Source organism: Scardinius erythrophthalmus (genome assembly GCF_964197995.2).
Source record: "Scardinius erythrophthalmus genome assembly, chromosome: 20".
Classification (NCBI taxonomy): domain Eukaryota; kingdom Metazoa; phylum Chordata; class Actinopteri; order Cypriniformes; family Leuciscidae; genus Scardinius; species Scardinius erythrophthalmus.
Window position 1 is genome coordinate 11,680,413 of NC_138240.1, and position 21,603 is coordinate 11,702,015.

The 21,603-nt window shown below is 37.3% G+C and overlaps 2 protein-coding genes across 3 annotated transcripts in view; both read left to right on the forward strand.

Annotated features, from left to right (window-relative positions):
• csnk1g2b (casein kinase 1, gamma 2b) overlaps positions 1–6,596 on the forward strand; it is a 32,073-nt gene extending 25,477 nt beyond the window's left edge. Inside the window, exons 7-12 of one of the 2 annotated variants that reach the window (XM_081349298.1) lie at positions 1,388–1,472; positions 1,554–1,702; positions 1,856–1,936; positions 3,690–3,791; positions 4,827–4,933; positions 5,525–6,595. In XM_081349298.1, the coding sequence (XP_081205424.1) occupies positions 1,388–1,472; positions 1,554–1,702; positions 1,856–1,936; positions 3,690–3,791; positions 4,827–4,933; positions 5,525–5,579 (579 nt within the window). In that variant the 3' untranslated portion in view covers positions 5,580–6,595. Of the gene's footprint in view, positions 1–1,387; positions 1,473–1,553; positions 1,703–1,855; positions 1,937–3,689; positions 3,792–4,826; positions 4,934–5,524 lie in introns of both variants that reach the window. The other variant, XM_081349299.1, reaches the window with a different exon arrangement.
• Positions 6,597–9,015: 2,419 nt separating this feature from the next.
• mfsd12b (major facilitator superfamily domain containing 12b) lies at positions 9,016–17,292 on the forward strand. The gene is made up of 10 exons (XM_081348462.1): positions 9,016–9,617; positions 10,397–10,607; positions 10,874–11,006; positions 11,340–11,516; positions 11,656–11,748; positions 12,203–12,295; positions 12,373–12,543; positions 14,129–14,223; positions 14,505–14,629; positions 16,096–17,292. Exons 1-10 carry the CDS (start codon positions 9,350–9,352, stop codon positions 16,161–16,163), a joined length of 1,434 nt encoding a protein of 477 aa, XP_081204588.1. The 5' UTR covers positions 9,016–9,349; the 3' UTR covers positions 16,164–17,292.
• The last annotated feature ends 4,311 nt before the right edge of the window (positions 17,293–21,603 follow it).

A 21,603-nucleotide genomic window follows, 5' to 3' on the forward strand; every position in this document is an offset into this window, starting at 1 on the left:
TCTCACAGCCCTATGTTAGTGTTGGTTACGAGAAAGACAATAAAAAAATGGGAAAAAAGCCATCACAGCATATAAAAAAAGAATAAGCGCACACCATCTCAGCATATAAGAAAGACTGTTCAAAAGCTTGAGAAAAAAGTTAAGTATGATATAAAAGTGGAAATTGATTTAACTAATCTCACATGGACCGGGAGACCATTCCAAAGTTTAGGACCTATTAAGTGCTCTAGAGGGAGAGTGAAGGAAGATATACTGATATACTGGGGCGCATGGCTTGCTAGTGCCTTGTAAATATAAAGTAGTTTTTTGAAATCAATCCTAAATTTCACAGGAAGCCAATGTAAAGATGTTAGTGTGGGAGTAATATGGTCCTTTTTTCTAGTACCAGTTTAAAGCCGTGCTTCTGCTTTTTGCACCAATTGCAGGCGAGCTAACACAGTCTGTGGAAACCAATGTAGAAAGGGTTACAATAGTTTTGAACCTTGCAAACTTTTTTGTGGGATTAATAAAGTAATCCACAGGTTTCAGCACTACTGCTTAAAAGTTTGGGGTTGGTAAAATGGCTGCATTTATTTGATCAAAAATACTGTCATTTTGAGAAATATTATTACAGTTTAAAATAACCATTTACTTTTTTTTAAATATCCTGTGATGAGAAATCAGAATTTTCAGCATCATTACTCCAGTCTTCAGTGTCACATGATCCTTCAGAAATCTTTCTAATATATGCTGATTTGGTGCTCAAGAAGCATTTTTTATCAATGTTGAAAAAAGTTGTGATGCTTAATAATTTTGTGGAAACTGGTCATTTTTCAGGATTGTTTGAGTATAGTTCAACTGGCAGCATTTACTTAAAATAGTACCCCCCCCCCACCCCCACCCCCCAACATTATAAATGCATTTTCTGTCACTTTGGATCATTTTAATGCATCCATGCTGATTAAAGGTATTAATTTCTTTAGAAAAAAATCTTATTGACACCACATTTTTGAACTGTAGTGTAACTGAGAAGTGTGATGACATGGCAACAAATGCAGATATCAGCTGAGTCACATGGCTGTTAGCGGTTGCTTCTGAACGCACACATGTGTTAGAAGTTCTGCATTTGCCTGCTGATGTCTCACACCATTGTTAATTCATCACTTACATGGATTACATGGAAGGAACATGACAGTAGGGTGAGAATGAAAAGTAAATGTAAAAAAAAAAAACAACTAGTAAAATGATCTCGCTGTGTGTGTGCGTCCTCACCTATTAAATTAAACTAGCCTCAGGCAAAATCTTGCCCTGGATTTGTTTGTTGCTAATGCTTGGTTACATTTCAGCCAGGTTTTTTGTCAGTTGTGAGGAGTTTGTGGTTGTGAAATCATCTGTGTTTCCCAAACAGGCAGACACACTGAAAGAGCGATACCAGAAAATCGGCGACACCAAGCGAGCTACACCGATCGAAGTGCTATGTGAAAGTTTCCCAGGTTAGTGGCATCGATTTGGTTATGTCAAGCACAGTAGTGTGCGAAGCGTTACCCTGAAATTCCTGTTTTTACACACTGTAGAGGAGATGGCCACTTATCTGAGATATGTGAGAAGACTGGACTTCTTTGAGAAACCAGATTACGACTACCTGAGGAAGCTCTTCACAGACCTCTTCGACAAGAATGGCTACGTGTTTGATTACGAGTACGACTGGGTCGGCAAGCCTCTTGTGAGTGTTTGTTTCCGCCACAGGCACTTCTTAAATGTTTTTCCTGTGTATTTCAACTGTAAAAATGCCTTTGTCATGCTGTGTTGGGTTTGTTTGTAAGTGTATGCGTGTGTGAGACATGCTCAACGATGAGATCATTGTTGTCTCTTTCAGCCCACACCTATAGGCCCCATCCCCACAGACACACCCCAGCCGAGCAGCAGAGACAAAGCACAACCGCAGACCAAAAACCAGGCGAGTTGGGTGCACAAATAATCTCCGTCAGATGAGTATATCTACCTCAGGGAAGTACACTATAGATCTTAATCACCCTAGATGGTCGTAGAGTACATCTCGTTTGCTCCATTGCACTGTAAGTGAGTCCAGGATGTATCTTACTTGCTCAAACTCATGGCCAGATACAATATACCCACTCCAGGCAAGTGTTCTGCCCACTTTTTTTCTCTTTTGACATGTGATCAATCAGAATAAGCCCTGGCACTTTTGGACGTTCAAATTGATGACACAGAAGAAATTGTCAGAGGAGTTGCTCAAGTTTTGTGTGGTGTTACAGTTGTGCAACACACTTTCTGAACATCATTCATGTTATTAATTAGTGGAATGGAAGAATGGTTAGTTGTGCCTTGCTTGGTGTAAACAAATCTGTTTTAGTGGCCAGTTGCTTAGAGACAAAGTTCCCTGTTGCTGAATCAAAATTCTTTTGGTTCAGCAGTGTTATCAGCACAGTCTGCACTTTCTGTAGAGCATAAATGTTAAATGCTAAAAGGCCATAAATATGATGTTCCTGCGTCTGATTTTATTTGTCCTGATATAATGATGATTGTGACATTGTGGACAGGGCAAAGATGTCTTGATAATATACTACTGTTCAAAAATGTTAGATTTCTTTATGTTTTTGAAAAATAACTTCATGCATTTGATCAAAATATGGTAATATCTGTAATATTGTGAAATATTATTACAGTTTAAAATAACAGTTTTATATTTTAAAATATTTTAAAATGTAATTTATTCTTGTCATGCAAAGCTGACTTTTTAGCAGCCATTACTCCAGTCTTCAGAGTCACATGATCCTTCAGAAATTATTCTAATATGCTGATTTGGTGCTAAAAAAAATCAATGTTGAAAACAGTTGTGCTGCTTAATATTTTTGTGGAAACCGTGATACGTTTTTCAGGATTGTTTTTTGATGAACTGAGAGCCCAAAAGAACAGCTTTTTTAAATGGAAATCTTTTGTAACATTTATAAATGACTTTACTGTCACTTTTAAACAATTTATTGCATCCTTGTTGAATAAAAGTATACACCCCAGACTTCTGACCGGTAGTTCACATTTCAAATTAGTCTCTTTCCAGACATTGTGCACTTGCCTTCATTAAGTCATTCCGGCATATACATTTCTTTGTCGCTCATCCATGGTTCAATGAAATCACAAAATAAAATGTAGCCAAAATTTGCTTCCGTTCCCAATATCCATCCTTTAATGTATCAAATGCATCCTGATTTACATTCACTCACAAACATTTGCTGTTTTGCTTTGGTTTATTAAAAACATAAAGGTTTAACCCCTGATCTCTACATGAGCATAAAATGAGCTTTACAGTCTGTTGGAAAATTATTGTACGTGTATGTGCCCTTTTGCTTGCGCTCGCATGTCTTTTAAAAACAATGTTAAGAGATGTCATAATTTGTAAAATCTCACATTGATTTCTAATAGAAGCCTTTTTTAACTCTGCATGTTTGCTTTTGTTTTTCTCTCACTTTGGTTTTTCTTTATTTCCATTAGCTGGTGTCATTCACTATTAACGTTTATATTAGTAATTGAGCAAGCTTCTGCATGTGAGATGTCTCCTTTTTAATGTTGAATTTTTCGTTTGTTTGTTTACTCACCCACCGGCCCCTTCCCATCATACCTCAAACTCTCCACCTCAACCCGCCCCATTCTCCACGCTTTCTTATCCAAAATGCTCTTCCACTGTCGATCAGTCACCTGAACTCAAAGGAAGTGAGTCCCAGCCCACTTCAGTGACCAATAAGGAGACTCTGGGGTCGCATCTCACGGCCGAGAGGCTGGGGGGCTCAGTGCAGGTACTGCTTGCACGTCATGCTACTTTTTGAGTGAGCATGGCTGCTTCTCTATCTGCTTTTTCGCGCACACATTCATCTGTGACGCTCAGCTTGGCTCCTTTAGGCTCCGAACACACTACAGATGGCGGTAGTGGCGTTCCTTGGAGATACCATGTGTTTTAAAATAGAAGCCATCAAGCGTTTTAGTTTGAGAGCAGCTCATGATGTGATAGGATCTAATGGGTGCTGATAGATTTGAAAGAGAAACTCTTAAATGGTAAAGGTGCTTGATGAAGCACATGTGCCACCTAGTGTTGGTTTTTGGAATGATATCCCATTGTATAAACGCAGGTCTTGCGTTTTTCATCTCACATCTTAAGATAATTATCTTTTTATGAATTTATCTTTTTTTTTTTTTGTCTCTTCAATTTAGTTTAGTTTGTAAGTCTGTTCTAGTTATTTCAGAGATTTTTTTTTTCAGAGGTTTGCACTGTCAAATTCCCAGCAGTGTAGTTTTACTGCTGTCTAGATGTATTGACACTGCCTCAGCACAAGTTTTACAAAATGGCTTTCATAGGGGTTGAATATTATTCAGGCCCAAAAAACAAACAAACCCTAAAGTATTTAGAGAACAGGAATGTTGCAGTATAGTCACATGTTTAATTAAATGTCATTTAATGTTTTATTTGAATGATCACATATTTATTGTTTAGGCATGTGCACATCTGTGCAGGAAACCGGATGTTTCCCTATGTTCTTTGTTCTTTTATATATTCATATATATATTCACATGTATCAAATGTAGTTTTGATGAAATAAGAGTCAGTGCATGCGTTTATTAGAGTAAATCACATATTCTGAAAGAAGTGTGCTCTTTTGGTCTAAGTCTTCAATCTTCAGTGTTTGCAATCAGTTTTCAGTACTTTTTTATTACAGGACACATACAATTCTTGTGTGAATTCTGACTTTTTCTAATTTCACACAAAATATGTAAAGAAAAGGTTTCAGTTGTGGTGATTGTATGAAATGTTTATATTGGTTCTGTGCGATCCTCAGGTCATGAGCTCCACAAATGGAGAGCTGAACACAGACGACCCAACCGCAGGACACTCCAATGCTCCCATCACTGCACCCGCTGAGGTAGAGGTGGCAGACGACACAAAGTAAGTCCCACAAATGTCTTCCTAGTAGGCGTTCCTACTCCTGGATGCCCCAGCTGACTATAAATTTGAAATATGATCACAAATGGGATGTAAACCTGGTAAAATACAAAAAACCATCAGTTTCCTTTTTGCTTTAAATTAACAGATAAAAGCATTTGAATCCAAAGGGCAGAGAATAATGCATCATATCAGTTGCTGACACTTTTCCATGCATTATTTTCTTTATTTTTTTAATTATCCCTGTATTTGATTGATAATGAAATCATACCAGTAAAATTAATCAGTGTAAAATGGACTACTTGAGTATTCTTGACTGCTGTCTTCACTAGTTCTCATTTGCATTAATATGTCAGAACGCTGGATATGCCCATTTTTGCATTACTGTAGCTCGTCAACTCTAATTGAAAATGAATTATGTATGTTCATTTTGTCTTAGCATATTGCTGTATGAATGTCCCTGTACTGATTTAATGTTCCTCATTATGCCTCAGCGCTCTCCAATTTATAAAACCGAATTCAACTTATCAAGATATCTGAATATTTTTTTGTGTGTGTGTTTCTGTTGTAATTTTTGCTCTGATTTCCTTTCAGGTGCTGTTGTTTTTTTAAGAGAAGAAAGAGGAAAGCTCTTCAAAGGCACAAGTGAAGCTCACTCTTTGAAAAGAACTTGATACATTCTGGTCACTGTTAAGTTTGAAATGCAAGAAAATACACAGATCTCTCTTTCTCTTTCTCTCTCTCTTTCTCTCTCTCTCTCTCGCGCTCTCTCTCTCTCGCGCTCTCTCTCGCTCTCTCGCTCGCTCTCTCTCTCGCTCTCTCTCTCTCTCTCTCTCTCTCTCTCTCTCTCTCTCTCTCTCTCTCTCTCTCTCTCTCTCTCTCTCTCTCTCTCTCTCTCTCTCTCTCTCTCTCTCTCTCTCTCTCTGTGTTCCCATCACACTTTCTTTCATAGATGCTTCACCACTTAATGGAGTGCAAAGGAATTTTGTTGACTGTCCAACAGACTCTGGTTCCTTCAAAAAAGAGAATAAATGAAGATATATGATACAAGATGTGTAAAAAGAAATAAAGAAATCACACATAAACATTCAAAAAGATGAAAAGAACATGATGACATGAGAGTAATTGATTATATAAGAACCCCAGTGGTGTGAACTAAAAAAAAAAAGAAAAAAAAAAAGATGCTGTTTGACACGTTGTATACTAGATTCCATGCAGAGCATTTATTGTTCATTGATCAGGGGATGAAAACATCAGTGAATGGATGATTTAAGTTTTCTTAAAAATAATTTTTATTTCTGACAAAAACGGGAGGGCAGGAGTCGCCTCTGCACTGGGAATGAACCCCACCAAATTACAAAATAACAGGACACATTTCATCTCAACCAGACTCTGGAGTCTTTTTTTTTTTTTTTTTTTTTTTCTGTGATTTAATTATTATTATTTTTTTTTGGACAGAAATCCCTGGGTTGTAAAGCAGTTGTTGTGTCCTGGAAATGCTTTCTTTTTGTCCTTTTTTGCCTTTTTTTGTCATTTTTAAATATAAATTCTTCCATTTCTTTCTGTCATTGTGGACTCTGTAGCACAGTTACTGGCCTCAGGTACTGTGGGCGATGGAGAGACAAATGGATATTATTATCTTGTCATTGTTGTTATTGCACTTTTGAAAAAAAAAAAAAAAAAAAAAAAAAAAAAAGAACACAACACAGTGGGCTTGCAATGAAACGATGAGAAAAAACGTCAGACAACCGTTGGAACGGTCCCGCACAGAGCCGATATCTGTCCAAGGACCGTTAAAGAAAAAGGAAGAAAAAAATGTACTTCAGTTTTATTTCTCACATCAAAATTTATTTACCAGGAAATCATAGTTTGTGCCTTTCCAAGTAAAATGTTTAAAATTTAAGCAAGTGTCCTGCACTGACATTTTTTGAGTGATAGCATTTTTTTTTTTTTTTTTTTTTTTTTAACGTGTGGATGTGAATGGTTTATGTTGTATATTTCTCAGCTTAAGGTGTGTTTTAATTTTAGTTCTAAATCAATTATTGTTTAAAAATATATTGTATATCTCTTTCTATTGTATATCCATTTCATTATTGTTACAAATATACACACAATGGCCACTTTATTAGGTACACCTTGCTAGTACCGGGTTAGACCCTCGTTTGCTTTCAGAACTTCCTTAATTCTTCATGGCATAGATTCAACAAGGTGCTGGAAACATTCCTCTGTGATTTTTGGTCCATAAGGACATTATATATATAGCATTACAGATTTGTCAGCTGCACATCCATTCTGTAGAGGCTATTTGAGTTAAGTGAACTCATTGTCCTTTTCAAGAAACCAGTTTGCGATGATTTGAGCTTTGTGATTATCCTGCTGAATGTAGCCATCAGAAGATGGGTACATTGGTCATACTAAGGGACCCAAAGTGTGCTAAGAAAACATCCCCCACACCATTACACCACCACTAACAGCCTGAGCCGTTGATACAAGGCAGGATGGATCTAAGTACCAGCAGAAATCGAGACTCATCAGACTAGGCAACGTTTTTCCAATCTTCTATTGTCCAGTTTTGGTGAGCCGATGTGAATTGTAGCCTCAGTTTCTTGTTTTCGGCTGACAGGAGTGGCACCCGGTGTGTTCTTCTGCTGCTGGAGCCCGTCTCCTTCAAGGTTCAATGTGTTGTGCGTTCAGAGATGCTCTTCTGCAGACCGCTGTTGTAGAGTTACTGATTCCTTTCTATCTACTCAAACCAGTCTAGCCATTCTCCTCTGACCTCTGGCATCAACAAGGCATTTTCATCCACTCATCAACTGCCACTCACTGGAGATTGGGACCATTCTCTTGAGATGGTTGTGCATGAAATTCCCGGTAGATCAGCAGTTTCTGAAATACTTAGCCCAGCCTGTCTGGCACCAATAACCATGCCATGTTCAAAGTCACTTGAATCACTTTTCTTCCCCATTCTGATGCTCAGTTTGAACAGCAGATTGTCCTGACCATGTCTATATGCCTGAAAGTATTGAGTTGCTGCCAAGGGATTGGCTGATTAGTTATGTGTTAGAGAAGTTGAACAGGTGTACCAAATAAAGTGGCCTGTGTGTGTGTGTGCTTGTACAGTATATATGGTTTATGAGGACACAAATGTGTAGATGACATGGATATTACAATGTAAACACTTCCTGTCGCCTCGTAAACCAAATGGCTTTAAAAACATACTGAACAGTGTTTTTTTTTTATTCAAAAAATGCTGAAAGTTTTATGTGATGGGTATGTTTAGAGTAAGGGGATATAACATTTGATTAGCTCAGTAAAAAACATTGTCTATGGAGAGTCCTCGTAAACCACATATGCAAGCATGTCCGAGTGTGTATGTGTGTAGAACAAAAACAATATTGGCCTATGTATTGAACAAAATTAGAATTTAATAAGGGTTTGTAATTCAAGAGCTTCTAACTCAATGTACCTACTGTCTAAATTGTATTTTATCTTCAACATCAGTACCACCAATCCCAATAGATTACCAGGTCATTCATATTAGACCCATTGTGACATCAACACTTTAAATGAATGTCTAATGGCCATGTGTCTGTGCTGTCATGTCATATGATGTTCAGAGACTGTCATGTCATATGTGTCAGATCTTGTGAGGTTTAAAAAAAGAAGTTATCAGGTGATTGGTTTAGTCATTTATTAGCAATAGTGTTAATAGGTGCTAAATTTGTATTTTGGGAACTAATATGGAGGACCACAAGTGTCATGGAAATAGTAATGAAGCATTTCATATTGAGATAGGCATTAATACATTTGTTTACAAATACGTTAATCTAGATTGAATTACATTGCTTTTATTGAAGGGCAATAAATGCTGTAGTTACAAAGATTAAAAAAAATAATAATAAGTGTGGTTGTAATAATTTGTGGTCCTCCATATGTACCATCTGTTTCATCCTAGACAAAATGTTCAGCCTTTACACATTTTCCATTACACCTTTTCCATAGTATTATGTTAACAATCTGATAATCATGTTAATTAGGTTCTCAATTTGTATTATATATTAATATTATATTATATACACACACACACACACACACACATACCAAGGTGATTTTGCCATCTTTTCCCTCTTTAAAAAGGGCATGTGTGCTGTCTATGAAAATCAATTCATCATAGTAACATCCCCTTTTCCGAGACAGAGTGGGTGTGAGATGGAGAATTAAAACTGAAAACAGACACTGCTGGATGCAAACAATCCCTGGCAGAAACCATTTCACTTTTATTTCAGTACTAAAGCGTCATTTTCATCGTTTTCTATGGGATTCGGGATTCATTTCAGTCGGCTGACTCGTTGGTAACTTCGTGTAAGAGCGAGCGTGTCTGTTTCATCTCGACTCCGTTTATCGTTTCCTTCACTCACGATGTCGGATCAGCCGTCAACTTTACCAGTGTGCAGGAGACTGACGTACGCCGTGGGACATTTCTTTAACGACCTCTGCGCGTCCATGTGGTTCACGTATTTACTGGTGTATTATCACTCGGTTCTCGGGTTCAAGGACACGAACGCAGGTGTGCTGCTGCTGGTCGGACAGATCGCGGACGGAATCTGCACGCCGCTTGTCGGATACGAATCCGATCGGAGGGAAGGATGTGGAAAGTATGGTAAAAGAAAGACCTGGCATTTAGTGGGTAAGAGTGTGAATTCAAACTTAGAACTTAAATGAATGGCGGTCTGTGGAGGAGCGCGCGTTCTTTGATTTTTGTCTGCTATATTTTCTGCATTCTACTCAAAAATGTCTATAATAATAAAAGTAAGTTACCGTGGAGCTTTAAAATAATCTGTAGAAGGTGTAGGCTATTCCACTTAATTAAAATCCCCGCAAAAACTACCGCTGTGTGGGACAGTATAACTGTTACACTCCATCTGACATGGTTCATAGCAAACAGGAAAAAGAAGCGAAACCTTGTCAGCTGTAGTCAGGGAAATGTTAGATGTGAATAGGGTACAAAATAGCGCCCTGAAACTTGCCAACAAATGGGCAAATGTTTTTTTAATCCGATTTTAAGTGGAAGCCATGTCATTTGTTCAGATTTGTTTAGAAACCTTTTGTTCAACCCCTTATTTGTGTGATTTTGCAATATTATAAATAGACAAAATTGTAAAAAATGCTAGAATAGGTAACAGGATTGCAAATTTACTTGCATATGTAGCAGTTTGGGACACCATTTGGTTTGTAGTTATAAAAACACTTATATTTACCACAAATTAAACAAAATTATTGGTTTTATATCTTTCTTTTTCTCACAGTAACAGGGTTGAATGAGCACAAATGCTCCCAACATTACCAAAATTGGCAAAATGGAATCAGATTTACTGTAAAAATAAAATAAAAAAAATTATGTCACTTTCTGAGTGTCACACAGTTTCACTGCACTCACTGTTCGGTTTACTGCCCATTTCCCCTCAGGAACTTTAAGTGTGTTTGCCTCCTTCCCCTTCATATTCAACCCCTGTATCGGGTGTGATGAGAGCACCCCACAGGCGACGGCTCTCATCTACGTCATCCCATTCATCATCATCTTCCAATTTGGCTGGGCTGCTACCCAGATATCTCACCTGTCGCTCATTCCTGAGCTCGTCACATGTGAGCACGCCAAAGTGGAACTAACGTCATACAGGTATATCATTCCTCTTCAAGTAAGAAAATGTAGTTTTGACAAACTTCAAAGTCTTAAGCTATTCAGTGACACTGTTGGAGACATTTTGTCTTAGAAATAAAAGAGGAAACCTTATTTTAAAGTTGCCATGAAATTATTCACCCCTTTAAATGCATGTTATTTTGAACTATTCATCTGTGCATAGTGGCTTTTCATGGATGTCAGTTTATTGCTTCATGTAACTTTGTTATGGATGATCTTTAAGAGTTGTTTGCTTTCCTGAACAGGTATGCTTTCACAGTGGTAGCAAACATTGTGGTGTATGCTGTGGCTTGGCTCTTGTTCCACTTCCAATCCCAACAGACAGAAGACCCATCTATTTCCCAGAATCTGAGCTGGTTTGATGTTCCCACATTCAGAGTGAGCAAACGCAAATATATTCATACCCTTGGCAATGGACTTATGATGTCTATCAAGCTGAGAACATTTAGCCTACATTCAGAGTTAAAGGGATAGTCCACACTAAAATGAACATTCTGTCATCATTTACCTTAATGTTGTTACAAACCTGTATGCCTTTCTTTCTTGTGGAACATAAAAACGAGGAATGTTGGAAACCAAACAGTAAAGTCCCATTGACTTCATACAAAAATACAATGGAAGTTAATGGGAACTGAAACTGTTTGGTTACCAACATTCTTCAAAATATTAGTTAATTTCTTCTTAATATCGGCTTAATCTTTGTTGGGACAGAATCTGGCGCTCATAGTATGGGCCATCGGTACTGTTACCTCCATCATCTTTCACGTGGGCACTAAGGAAGTCCAGCCTCAGGAGACTAAAGAGACTGAACAGTCTCAGCCTCCAACCCAGACCTCCGGAGTCCTGCTCCAGTGGAAACACTGGTTCATCGAGCCTGCCTTCTATCAGGTGATCTCACGGAGACCTCACACTTTTACTATGAACAAAACACACAGACACACAAGATGCCTTATGTAAAACTACAAACATCTATTATTCGCAGTATGCTATTTAGTAACAATAAAGAGTGTTTGTTTTCTTCCTTCAGGTTGCCATATTATATATGTGCACTAGACTGATTGTAAACTTGTCCCAAACGTACATCCCGATGTATCTGACAAACTCCTTATCACTGCCAAAGGTGAGGAACATGACACTTCTCAATATAAACTTGTTAATTGAAATAAAATAAAAGGAAAATCCTAAACTTAAAAAAACTCAAACAAATTTAGAAATGTTTCCTTGGCAACTAACTAAAATAAAAATAGTTTAAGTTAAAGCACTAAAATGACTAAAACTTATTCTGAAATAAAATAAATTAGTGCTAAATAGAAGTATAAACTAGTGCTGTCAAATCGATTAATTGCATCTAACATAAACATTTGTAAATGTATAATATATATATAAATGTGTGTGTGTTTGTATATATATACACTGACTTTAACTGCTTATACAAAGAAAACTAACATTAACATAGTGTATATGTACTTTCAATTAGAATACCACATATGTACAGTGAGGCTCGTTTGGGCAGTTATGTTCTGGCATAATGAAGTGAATGTAAAATTGAGCAGAACATCCTCTCTTTTTTGCAGAACTACATTGCAACTATTCCCCTGGTCATGTATGTCAGTGGGTTGGTGTCTTCTCTGGTTATGAAGCCTGTTAGCAAATGGATCGGCACCTCTGTAAGCTTTTGCTGTTTCTCTGCTTTATCCAAATACCGTGAATCAAAATGCCTCATATGTCATCTCTGCCTTTGCAGATGACCTATTTTGTAGGTCTTGTGCCCATAATGGTGTTTTCCTTCTGGGCTTTGTTGGACACAAACATGGGTCCACGGGTTTACGGAGCCGCCGTGCTGCTGGGAGCTGGATCTGCTGTCATTCTGGTCATGTCACTGTCCATGACCGCCAATCTCATCGGAGATCAAACAGTATGTGATGATATCATAATCATATGCATAAATGTACATCAAGTTATAATTCTTAAAACTGTTTTTGAGGCGCTCTGCAGAAAATCTGTTTCAAACTAACACATCAGATGCGATTTATACAAGTAATTTGTAATCAGCTTGGTGGTTCAAGCTTACTAAAATATAAAGTTTCGTCAGATATCTCATTAACGTACGCAGTGCAGCAACGAACACAGCACGAATGGTGATGTCCGACTCGCAAACAAGTTACTTTAATAAACTGGTTCTTCGTAACGAGTCAGTTCAAAACCATTACTGACATAGATGTGTATATATACATAGATTCCTCATTAGCAGCTGTTTCTGTCATAGATATCATATAATAAAGGCTAGATGTCTTGTCCGCGCTGCTGGCCAATGGAGGTCGACGTCCGCACACGGCGGCCATCTTACCACAGGGTGCTCGCTCACTCGTAACATGGTGCATGTACTTTTAAATAATCATAACTTGCTCAATTTTCTACCGATTTTCAAATGGTTTGGTTTGTTATAAACGTAAGAGATGTAGCTATTACACTGCATACATATGAATAATTATGTTCAACATGCTCAAGCATTCAGAATTATAGCCATGTTAAGAACGTTTGTAAGAAACCAAACCGTTTGTAAATCCGTCCAGATTTCAGCGAGATAAGAGGATTTGTGTTCGTGCTGATCACTCACCTTAATTCACAGCTTCCCTGTGGTAAGATGGCCGCCGGTGATGCCGGAAGTGACTCCGCCGTAAGACATCTAGCCTATATTATATGATATCTATGGTTTCTGTGGGCTGCTATACATTAGCCGTCCGCCATATTGGAACAGTCAAAGTCGGTCCATGAAAACTTGAGAGTAAGTTTACTGTGCGTCTGCAACCATAGTTATACGCAAGTATGAATATCTATATCAGCTTAAGCAAATGATTTTCAAAGGATTTAATACAAGAAGATTAAGGCATTAGCTAACATGACATTTAAAATTTATTGAGTTAATATAAAACACAAACACATTCTCACCTGTGAAAGGTTATCCCATTTCTTCGGGAATTTAAATCTCGGCAGTTTTTACAAGCAGAGGCTGCACAATGTTGTGGCATCTTGGAAAACTTGATTTTTTACTGTGAGTGACGACAACATTATAATACATCTGAAATGTTGACCGTTAAAAGTTGGCAGATGCATTGACATGTCTGGAGTGGTTGAATGTGGAATACATATATATGATTACTGAGTTCACAAATGACTTCCTCACTGAACTGTTTTTCAGTAATTTAATGATTTAAACCGGTAACATTATTGTGTTGTGTATTTTAGGTATGTGAGACTTACATTAGACTATTTACTGAATGCTTGTTCATATAACAACAGCCATTTTAAATATTCAAATAGAACACAGCTATTTTAAATTGTAATAATATTTCATAATATTCCTGTTTTACTGTATTTTTCATCAAATAAACACAGCCTTGGAAAGCACAAGAGACTACTTTTTCAAATGTAAAATAATCTTAATTATTCCCAACTGCTGACTGCCACTGTAGCTCTAATGAAGATCTTTCTTTTAACAGCAAAGCGGTGCTTTTGTGTACGGGGCGATGAGCTTCACTGATAAGGTGGCCAATGGACTTGGAGTCATGATAATACAGGCTTTACATCCCTGTCAGTGAGTACAATCCAGCATCTCCAATGAAAGAGCCTCCTGACTCCTGACCGTAGTGGCTGGGAATGTAGAATATTTAAATACCCTTCCCGTCTGCAAATACCATCTTGACTGCACAATCTACTTGTTTCATAGGGACACTGATTGTTGTAATGTGTATGCTGCAGATGGCCTATATATGTGTGTTTAAGTGTGAAAGTCTAACTATTCATTGTCACATGCTTTATGTAGGTTTCTACTTGGCTTTGTACTGCTTCTCACATTATTTTGGCCTTTATTGACAGCACACTGGACTCTGACTGCAAATGGTTCTATCGCAACGTCATGGTGATCGTCACTGCCGGTTTGGCTGCCTTTGCTGCTCTCTGTCTCTCAACCATTCTCATCTGGCCGATTGTAATTCGCCAACGTGAGTCTTGGAATTTTTTGAAACCTGTGTGTACAAAATGTGTTTAACCACTGAAATCCAGCTCAGCCTTAATGGAGGATTGGAAAGGTTGATGATCTTTGTTCTAGAATAAAAGGGAACTAGATTTTTAGAAGAAACCTGGGTGAAATTTTTATTTGATTTATTTCTTCTGCTGAACACAAAAGAAGATATTTTGAAGAATGTCAGTTACCTACTGAAACAGGTGATGGGCCCCATTGACTTCCAATGGGGTCCATCAACTGTTTGGTTACCCATATTCTTCAAAATATCTTCTTTTGTGTTCAGCAGATGAAAGAAACTCATACAGGTTTGGAACAACTTGAGGGCGAGTAAATGATGATAGAATTGTCATTTTTGGTTGTATTAAATTATGAATTGCAATTTAAATTGACATAACATGTTTTTCTGAAATTAAACAAGCGAGGGGAATATATCTGAAAAATAATGATTGTGCATTAGGGTTTTGTTACTATCTATTATAGTGTAACGTTATAAATCTGAATTTCCCATTCAAATTTATTTGCATAATGCGTTTCACAATAAATATTAATCTAAAGCAGCATTTTAAAAATTATTGCATTTAACATTTTTAAGTATAAATCCCATGTTCACCCGCTGTTATACAGCATTTTGCAATAAAAAGTATGCTTGACGTTAGTGTTTATCTAAGCTTTTCATCTGCAAATACTTATTTGCATTATTTCCTTAAAGGGATAGTTCACTTTGAAATTAAATTTTGGTATGTTTTAGCTTACCTCAAGGGCATCCAAGATGTAGGTGTCTTTTTTTCCGCAGTAGTTTCAATTTTGATATTTTTAGGTCAAACCGTTCTTGTCTGTCAGTCATTTCATGCAGGTCTATGGTCACTGTCTCAAAGAGCATGCACAGAGTCCAAATTAAAACAATTCCCCATCGTCCAAATTAAACAATTCCCCATCGTAAGTACACATTGATGGAGCTGTTTGTGTGAGAAAACGAACAGTATTTATATCGTTTTTAACTCTTATACACAACCAGTCTGCGTACACGTCACACACCAGGATGCGCGCGCGCCCTCAGATCACTTGGACGTGGCTGTGTATAAGAGTTAAAAACGATATAAATACTGTTAGTTTTCTCACACAAACCACTCGTTTCGTGTCTTAGGCCATCAATGTGTACTTATGATGGGGAATTGTTTAATTTGGACGATGGGGAATTGTTTTAATTTGGACTCTGTGCATGCTCTTTGAGACAGTGACCATAGACCTGCATGAAATGACTGTCAGACAAGAATGGTTTGACCTAAAAATATCAAAATTGAAACTACTGCGGAAAAAAAGACACCTACATCTTGGATGCCCTTGAGGTAAGCTAAAACATACCAAAATTTAATTTCAAAGTGAACTATCCCTTTAATGTGCTTTCTCTTTATTCCTATTACAAATCCATTTGTTCCTCTTCAGGTCTAGCGGTCATCAGAGGGCTGATTGGTACACATGAGGATGAGACGAGGAACTATGGGAGCAATTGAAGATGGAACTGACAGTGTTAAAAACTTGAAAACACTCAACATTCAGACCAGGCCGCGCTGCAGAGGAAACTGTACGCTTTCTTTTGCTACTAACCAGGAACAAGGAAGATGAGAAACTGTGCTGCTCTGTGATCACGAGCTCTTTTCTCATCACTTTGGAGGTGCGAGTTTCTGCATTGTTTTTACATTATCAAGAGGCTCTTTGTGTGTCATATGTGAAATATGAGCTCAGGCCTGTCACATGGAGAGACGAGTCAAACAGGACAACAATTATGTGACACATTCAAGATGAGGAAGCTCTGCTGAAATTTTCCCAAACATTTTAAAAGATTCCACTAGAGATCAGAAACGTAATAAGGTGCCTTTTGGATACAGATACTGATTTGTGAAAGTTTTGCAGATCCTTTTATGCAAAGTGACTTGCTGTACAGTTTTATGACAGAGCCAAACTGGAGCAAGCTGGAGTTAAATGTCCTTATTATGGGGCACAATCTCAAAAGTAGCAGTTCTTGAATTGTCCCATCCTGGTTTTGAAGCCTTTCAGCCACTACACCCCACTATAATGTGTCGTTATTCTGTGTACATCACATGCATTAGTATTTTTTTCAATTAAAATAGTGAAGTGAGTGAAGCTTGTTTGACCAGTTAGTCCTGTGCTGTTTTTAAGTGGTACATGTGATACTTGTAAAAGATAAAAACATTTTCTAAAGTTATGCACCAGCTATTTCAGCATTGGTGTCATTCCAGTTATCGTCATCAGTTCTGCATTTACATTCCATGGACGTCTTCACTGCTTAATTCACTAACATGTCTATTTTTGTCTTCTCTGCTAAGAGAAAACTAGCTTGTCAGCCTGATGTTTTGTGTTCACCTGTGGGGTGTTCAATTATTTGGCAGTTACATTTTTATCCACTAGAGGGAGACAGCAAGCTTATGATAAATAATAATAATATAATCAAATAATCTAATTCTGCTTTAAATTAAAATGCTAAAGAGCACAACAAATCAAAATGACTGCAATCACATTTTCTTCTCCATCAATAACTATTGTTTTTATTGAAGAACAAGAAAAATAACTTCGTTTTTTACATTGTCCTGGCTACATGATTAAAATATGTTTTTGAACTTGATGTTTCCACATGTCCTAGAATTACAATACCATATAAGAATCAAAAAGTACAGGATCTATACAATTACATGGAGGTTATGGCACATGGATTATCTCATAGTTGTGCTACACAAAAGCTTTTCAAGATTACAGCCCTGCTTCCCTCCCGGAGCTCTGCGGATAGTCCATCAATGCCGTCGTACCTGAATACACTAGGGTCATAATACTGGGTGGCATTGCCATTTGAAATAAATTTCTGAAACACAAGCAGCAGAAACAAATGCAAAAGCACCCTTTAATTAAAGCAGAGCTGCCTGACTCCTGGGTATCAGCCCACGGTGTGCCAGCAGCAATACCCCCCTTGCAGTCTTTAAACATGCTGCTGTGGGTAATTTGAGGGGCAGGCGTCATCTCCGCCTGTTAGTGTGACCACTAATTGGAGTCTGGACCATGGCCTGTACTTGGATGGAGGCAGAGCAGTGTGAATGATATAAGATTACATCGTGAGGGGAGCAGAGGTAGGGGACTGCCACCCATGTATACTGGAGAAGCACTATGACTGTATGGAGGGATTCAGAGAGCTTCAACAAATCACACACAAGCTGCCAAATCCTTCACTTTATACTTTTATAGATCAGTCATAAGTGTGGTAAGAGGGGTTTAGTTATTATGGTTGCATTTTCCAACAGCATTTAATTTTAATACTATGTGACGACTTTTAATTTTTTGAACTGAGACATAGAAGACTTCTATTTGCATCTATTACAAAAATGACCATGGCAACTGTTTTGGCCTAAACTGCCACAGTTATTGTCAAAGTCGACATGAAACAACAGAAGTTAAGAGAGTCTTTTTCCCCTATTGTGACGTATATTTGAGTTAAACTGCATGTAGCTGGTGTGTGGTGGGCGTTCTCGCGCAATATGGCTGCTGTCGCATCATCCCGGTGGATGCTGCATTGGTGGTGGTTGAGGAGATTCCCTCATATGTAAAGCGCTTATGTATGTAAATGTAACGAATTATTATCATTATTATTATTATTATTCTCGAAAAATAAATAAATAAAAAATGTAGGGGCGGGCGGGATTTTGTCGATCAGGAATTGACTGGATGATTGGCTCATTTTGGTTTGCTATTGCTGTGATGTCATGTGAGTGACAGGTTGTCCCGCCCTCACGCCAGTAAACACATCATCAGAGAAGTGAAGAGATTCTCGCTGCAAGAGATAGGGGAAGTTAGTTTGATTAAATATTATGAGGCCACATGATTTTTTTTTTTTTTTAAATAAATAAATAAATGTGTGCACAGATAAATCACATACACACTCTAAAATATCTTGGGTTATTTTTTCTACCCAAGTCCTGGGTTAAGCCTTTTTTTAGTTATTTTTTCAGTGTTTGGGTAGTTTTTGTGTTACCCAGGGGTTGAGTTATTTATCACGGGGCTTTTTGCGACCTCTTCAGGAGAGAGCAGTGCAGCTCAGTCAAATTGGTGCATGTCTTATGTTAAATACTGTAGTATTTTAGTATACTGTAGTACTGTAGTATTTACAAGTACGCGAATTTGTTAAACAAGCTTTATCGACTAAAATAGCTTCCGGCAGACAGCCGTACGCAAAAGCGCCGAAAGAGTAACTATTGAACTTGACGCACAACGTAATGACGAAAGTGGTTGCTCAACCCTGTTTGTTTGAACCGCGAAAAGTGTCAAAGCTTACGCTACTCCTATATCCTACGTCAAACCTCGTCAAGTGTTACTCTTTTGGCGTAAGTCGACTTGCGGACGTCTGCTGGAAGCTAGTTATTTTAGTCGATAAAGTTTTAAATATGGATATTTTTCTTACACAAACACATCGCTTCACGTCAGAAGGCCTTTATTAACCCGCCAGAGCCGCGTTGAGCACTTTTATCATGGATGGATGCACTTTGATTGACTTCCAAAAAAAATATACCCATTGACCCATTATAAAGCTTGGAAGAGCCAGGACATTTTTTAATATAACTCCCGATTGTATTCGTCCGAAAGATTAATGTCATATACACCTAGGATGGCTTCAGGGTGAGTAGGCCTAAATCATGGACCAATTTTCATTTTTTGGGTGAACCCTTTAAATGTAGGCAATCTGTATTAAAAAACGATATAAAATATGGTATACTGTAAAATATAATAAAAAATAAAGGAATCATCATGCGTACCAGTGGTTGTGTGGAGTATTTTAAAAAAGTGTAGAGGACTTAAGTTAATCAGTAATTCATGTGTGAAGTAAAAAAACAAAAACAAAGGCTATTATAGTAAAAAATGAATCAACCCATTATGGTAGGTTAAATGAACAACCCAATTTGCTGGGTAAAATTAACCCAACATGTGTTTTGCTCTATATTTTCCCAGCCCTTGGGTTGTTTTTAACCCAGTTTTTTTTTTTTTTTTTTTGTGTAAATAAATATTGCAATATTCCATTAAAAAAAAACAAGAATTCTCTAATTTGATTGCATGGTGACTTTAAATCAATAAAGCTTTACTAAAATTGGATCCCCATGTCAATTTGTTTACTTTTTTGACAGTGGTTAACAGTTTTATTCCAGCAACAATAATCATATCTATATGGCATGTTGTTGGTGGAAACGGCGGTTAACATGGTAAATGTCTAAGTCTATTGGAACTTGAACATTCCATGTCTTCCACATTGTGATTTTCAGCACTCACAAAATAAAGTAAATAAGAAAAAAAAAAAAAAAGTAACCAAGGCATTTTCAAATAGGCTAGGCCTACCATTAACAGTTTTTTTTTTTTTTTTGCACACTTTTCATTGTTTTTTGAATGTCTTTGGTGGAACAAATGTTAAGAATTTGGCTGGGGTTCGCCGGTTACCATGATAATATTTGAGAGAAAGTATAGGCTATTTTAAAACGAGAACGTCTTCCACGTTGTGCTTTTCGTGGATTTGGATGGAGGGATGGAGAGGATGTCATTTTCTATCATAGTCTTCTTCTAAACTGGACACTACAAAAAAAAAAAAAAAAAAAGCGTCCTACCAGCGTTCAAATTACAACGAGCATGTTATAGCCTACTCGCATATAAACAGAAACTTGACATTTAGCGCTCCTGAGGCACAACACCATGTTGACCATTGAGGACTCTATTTAAAACTCAGTTTCTCTTTGGGTAGTTTTATTTAAATGTTCGTCGTCCTTTGTTTTCTTATTGATATTCCAGTAAATGTATGATTTATTTTCTTCCCATGGCTGAAAATGATATGTAACCAAACCTTTTCCTCCTCCTTGGAAGTTTGACAAGCGCGGCATTTTGCCCTACTTAACCAATGGACTCACAAATGCACTTCACTGTCAAATATAATGTCAAAGAATATTTTCGAACACGATATTATTGGGCAAGCTATATGGTAGACAGTTTAGACAGTTATTCTGTAGCTAAAAAAATACAAACCATCACCTGTTTGGTGAATAGTCTTTGAAGAAATATGCTAAACATTATGCTTCAACTTTTATAGTTATGCCTTTTATTATGGACTTGACTTAACTATCCCTATTCAATAAAATGACTATTAAGATTTGACATTTCTACCAGTTCTCAATACCATAATCTCATATCTCATTAAAAAATCTCATATTACCATTACTGTAAAGCACATCATTTTTCTAATCTAATTCTTTAAAAATTCAGTTCATCAAATATTATAATGACATAAATATTTAGAATTTAAATGTTTTCATTTTGAATTATAATATTTCATTATCATTATTAAAAAAATCTATAAAAGGCATAACCGGGGAAGTTTGAAGCGTAACCATTAAAGGGATAGTTCACCCAGAAATGAAAATTGGCCCACGATTTAACGTTACTCACCCTGAAGCCATCCTAGGTGTATATGACATTTTTCTTTCAGCCGAATACAATTATATTAAAAATGTCCTGGCTCTTCCAAGCTTGATAATGAGAGTGAATGGCTGTTTGCCTTTGGAAGTCCATTAAAGCGCATGTATTCATGATTAAAGTGCTCGACACTGATATGCGGGGGTTAATAAAGGCCTTCTGAAGTGAAGCGATGCGTTCGTGTAAGAAAAATATCCATATATTTAAAACTTTATCGGCTGAAACAACTAGCTTCCAGCAGACGGCCGTACGCACCGATTTACGCCAAAAGACTAAGGCCCGTTCACACCAAGGACGATAACTATAAAGATAACGATAAAGATATAATTCTAAAAATCGTTCTCCATATTAAAGAATAGTTCACACCACAACTATAACGATAAAGATATGAGGAACGATATGGTTGGGATCACTTTCAGAACGTGTTTTTCCAGCTGTCGA

What these genes read in the sequence shown, in the direction of transcription:
- mfsd12b (XM_081348462.1), top strand. Translation starts at nt 9,350, where the DNA reads ATGTCGGATCAGCCGTCAACTTTACCAGTGTGCAGGAGACTGACGTAC. An exon ending in TTGATGTTCCCACATTCAGA is followed by an intron (nt 11,007 to 11,339) that starts GTGAGCAAACGC and finishes TTGTTGGGACAG; the next exon opens with AATCTGGCGCTCATAGTATG. An exon ending in ATCTCATCGGAGATCAAACA is followed by an intron (nt 12,544 to 14,128) that starts GTATGTGATGAT and finishes TTCTTTTAACAG; the next exon opens with CAAAGCGGTGCTTTTGTGTA.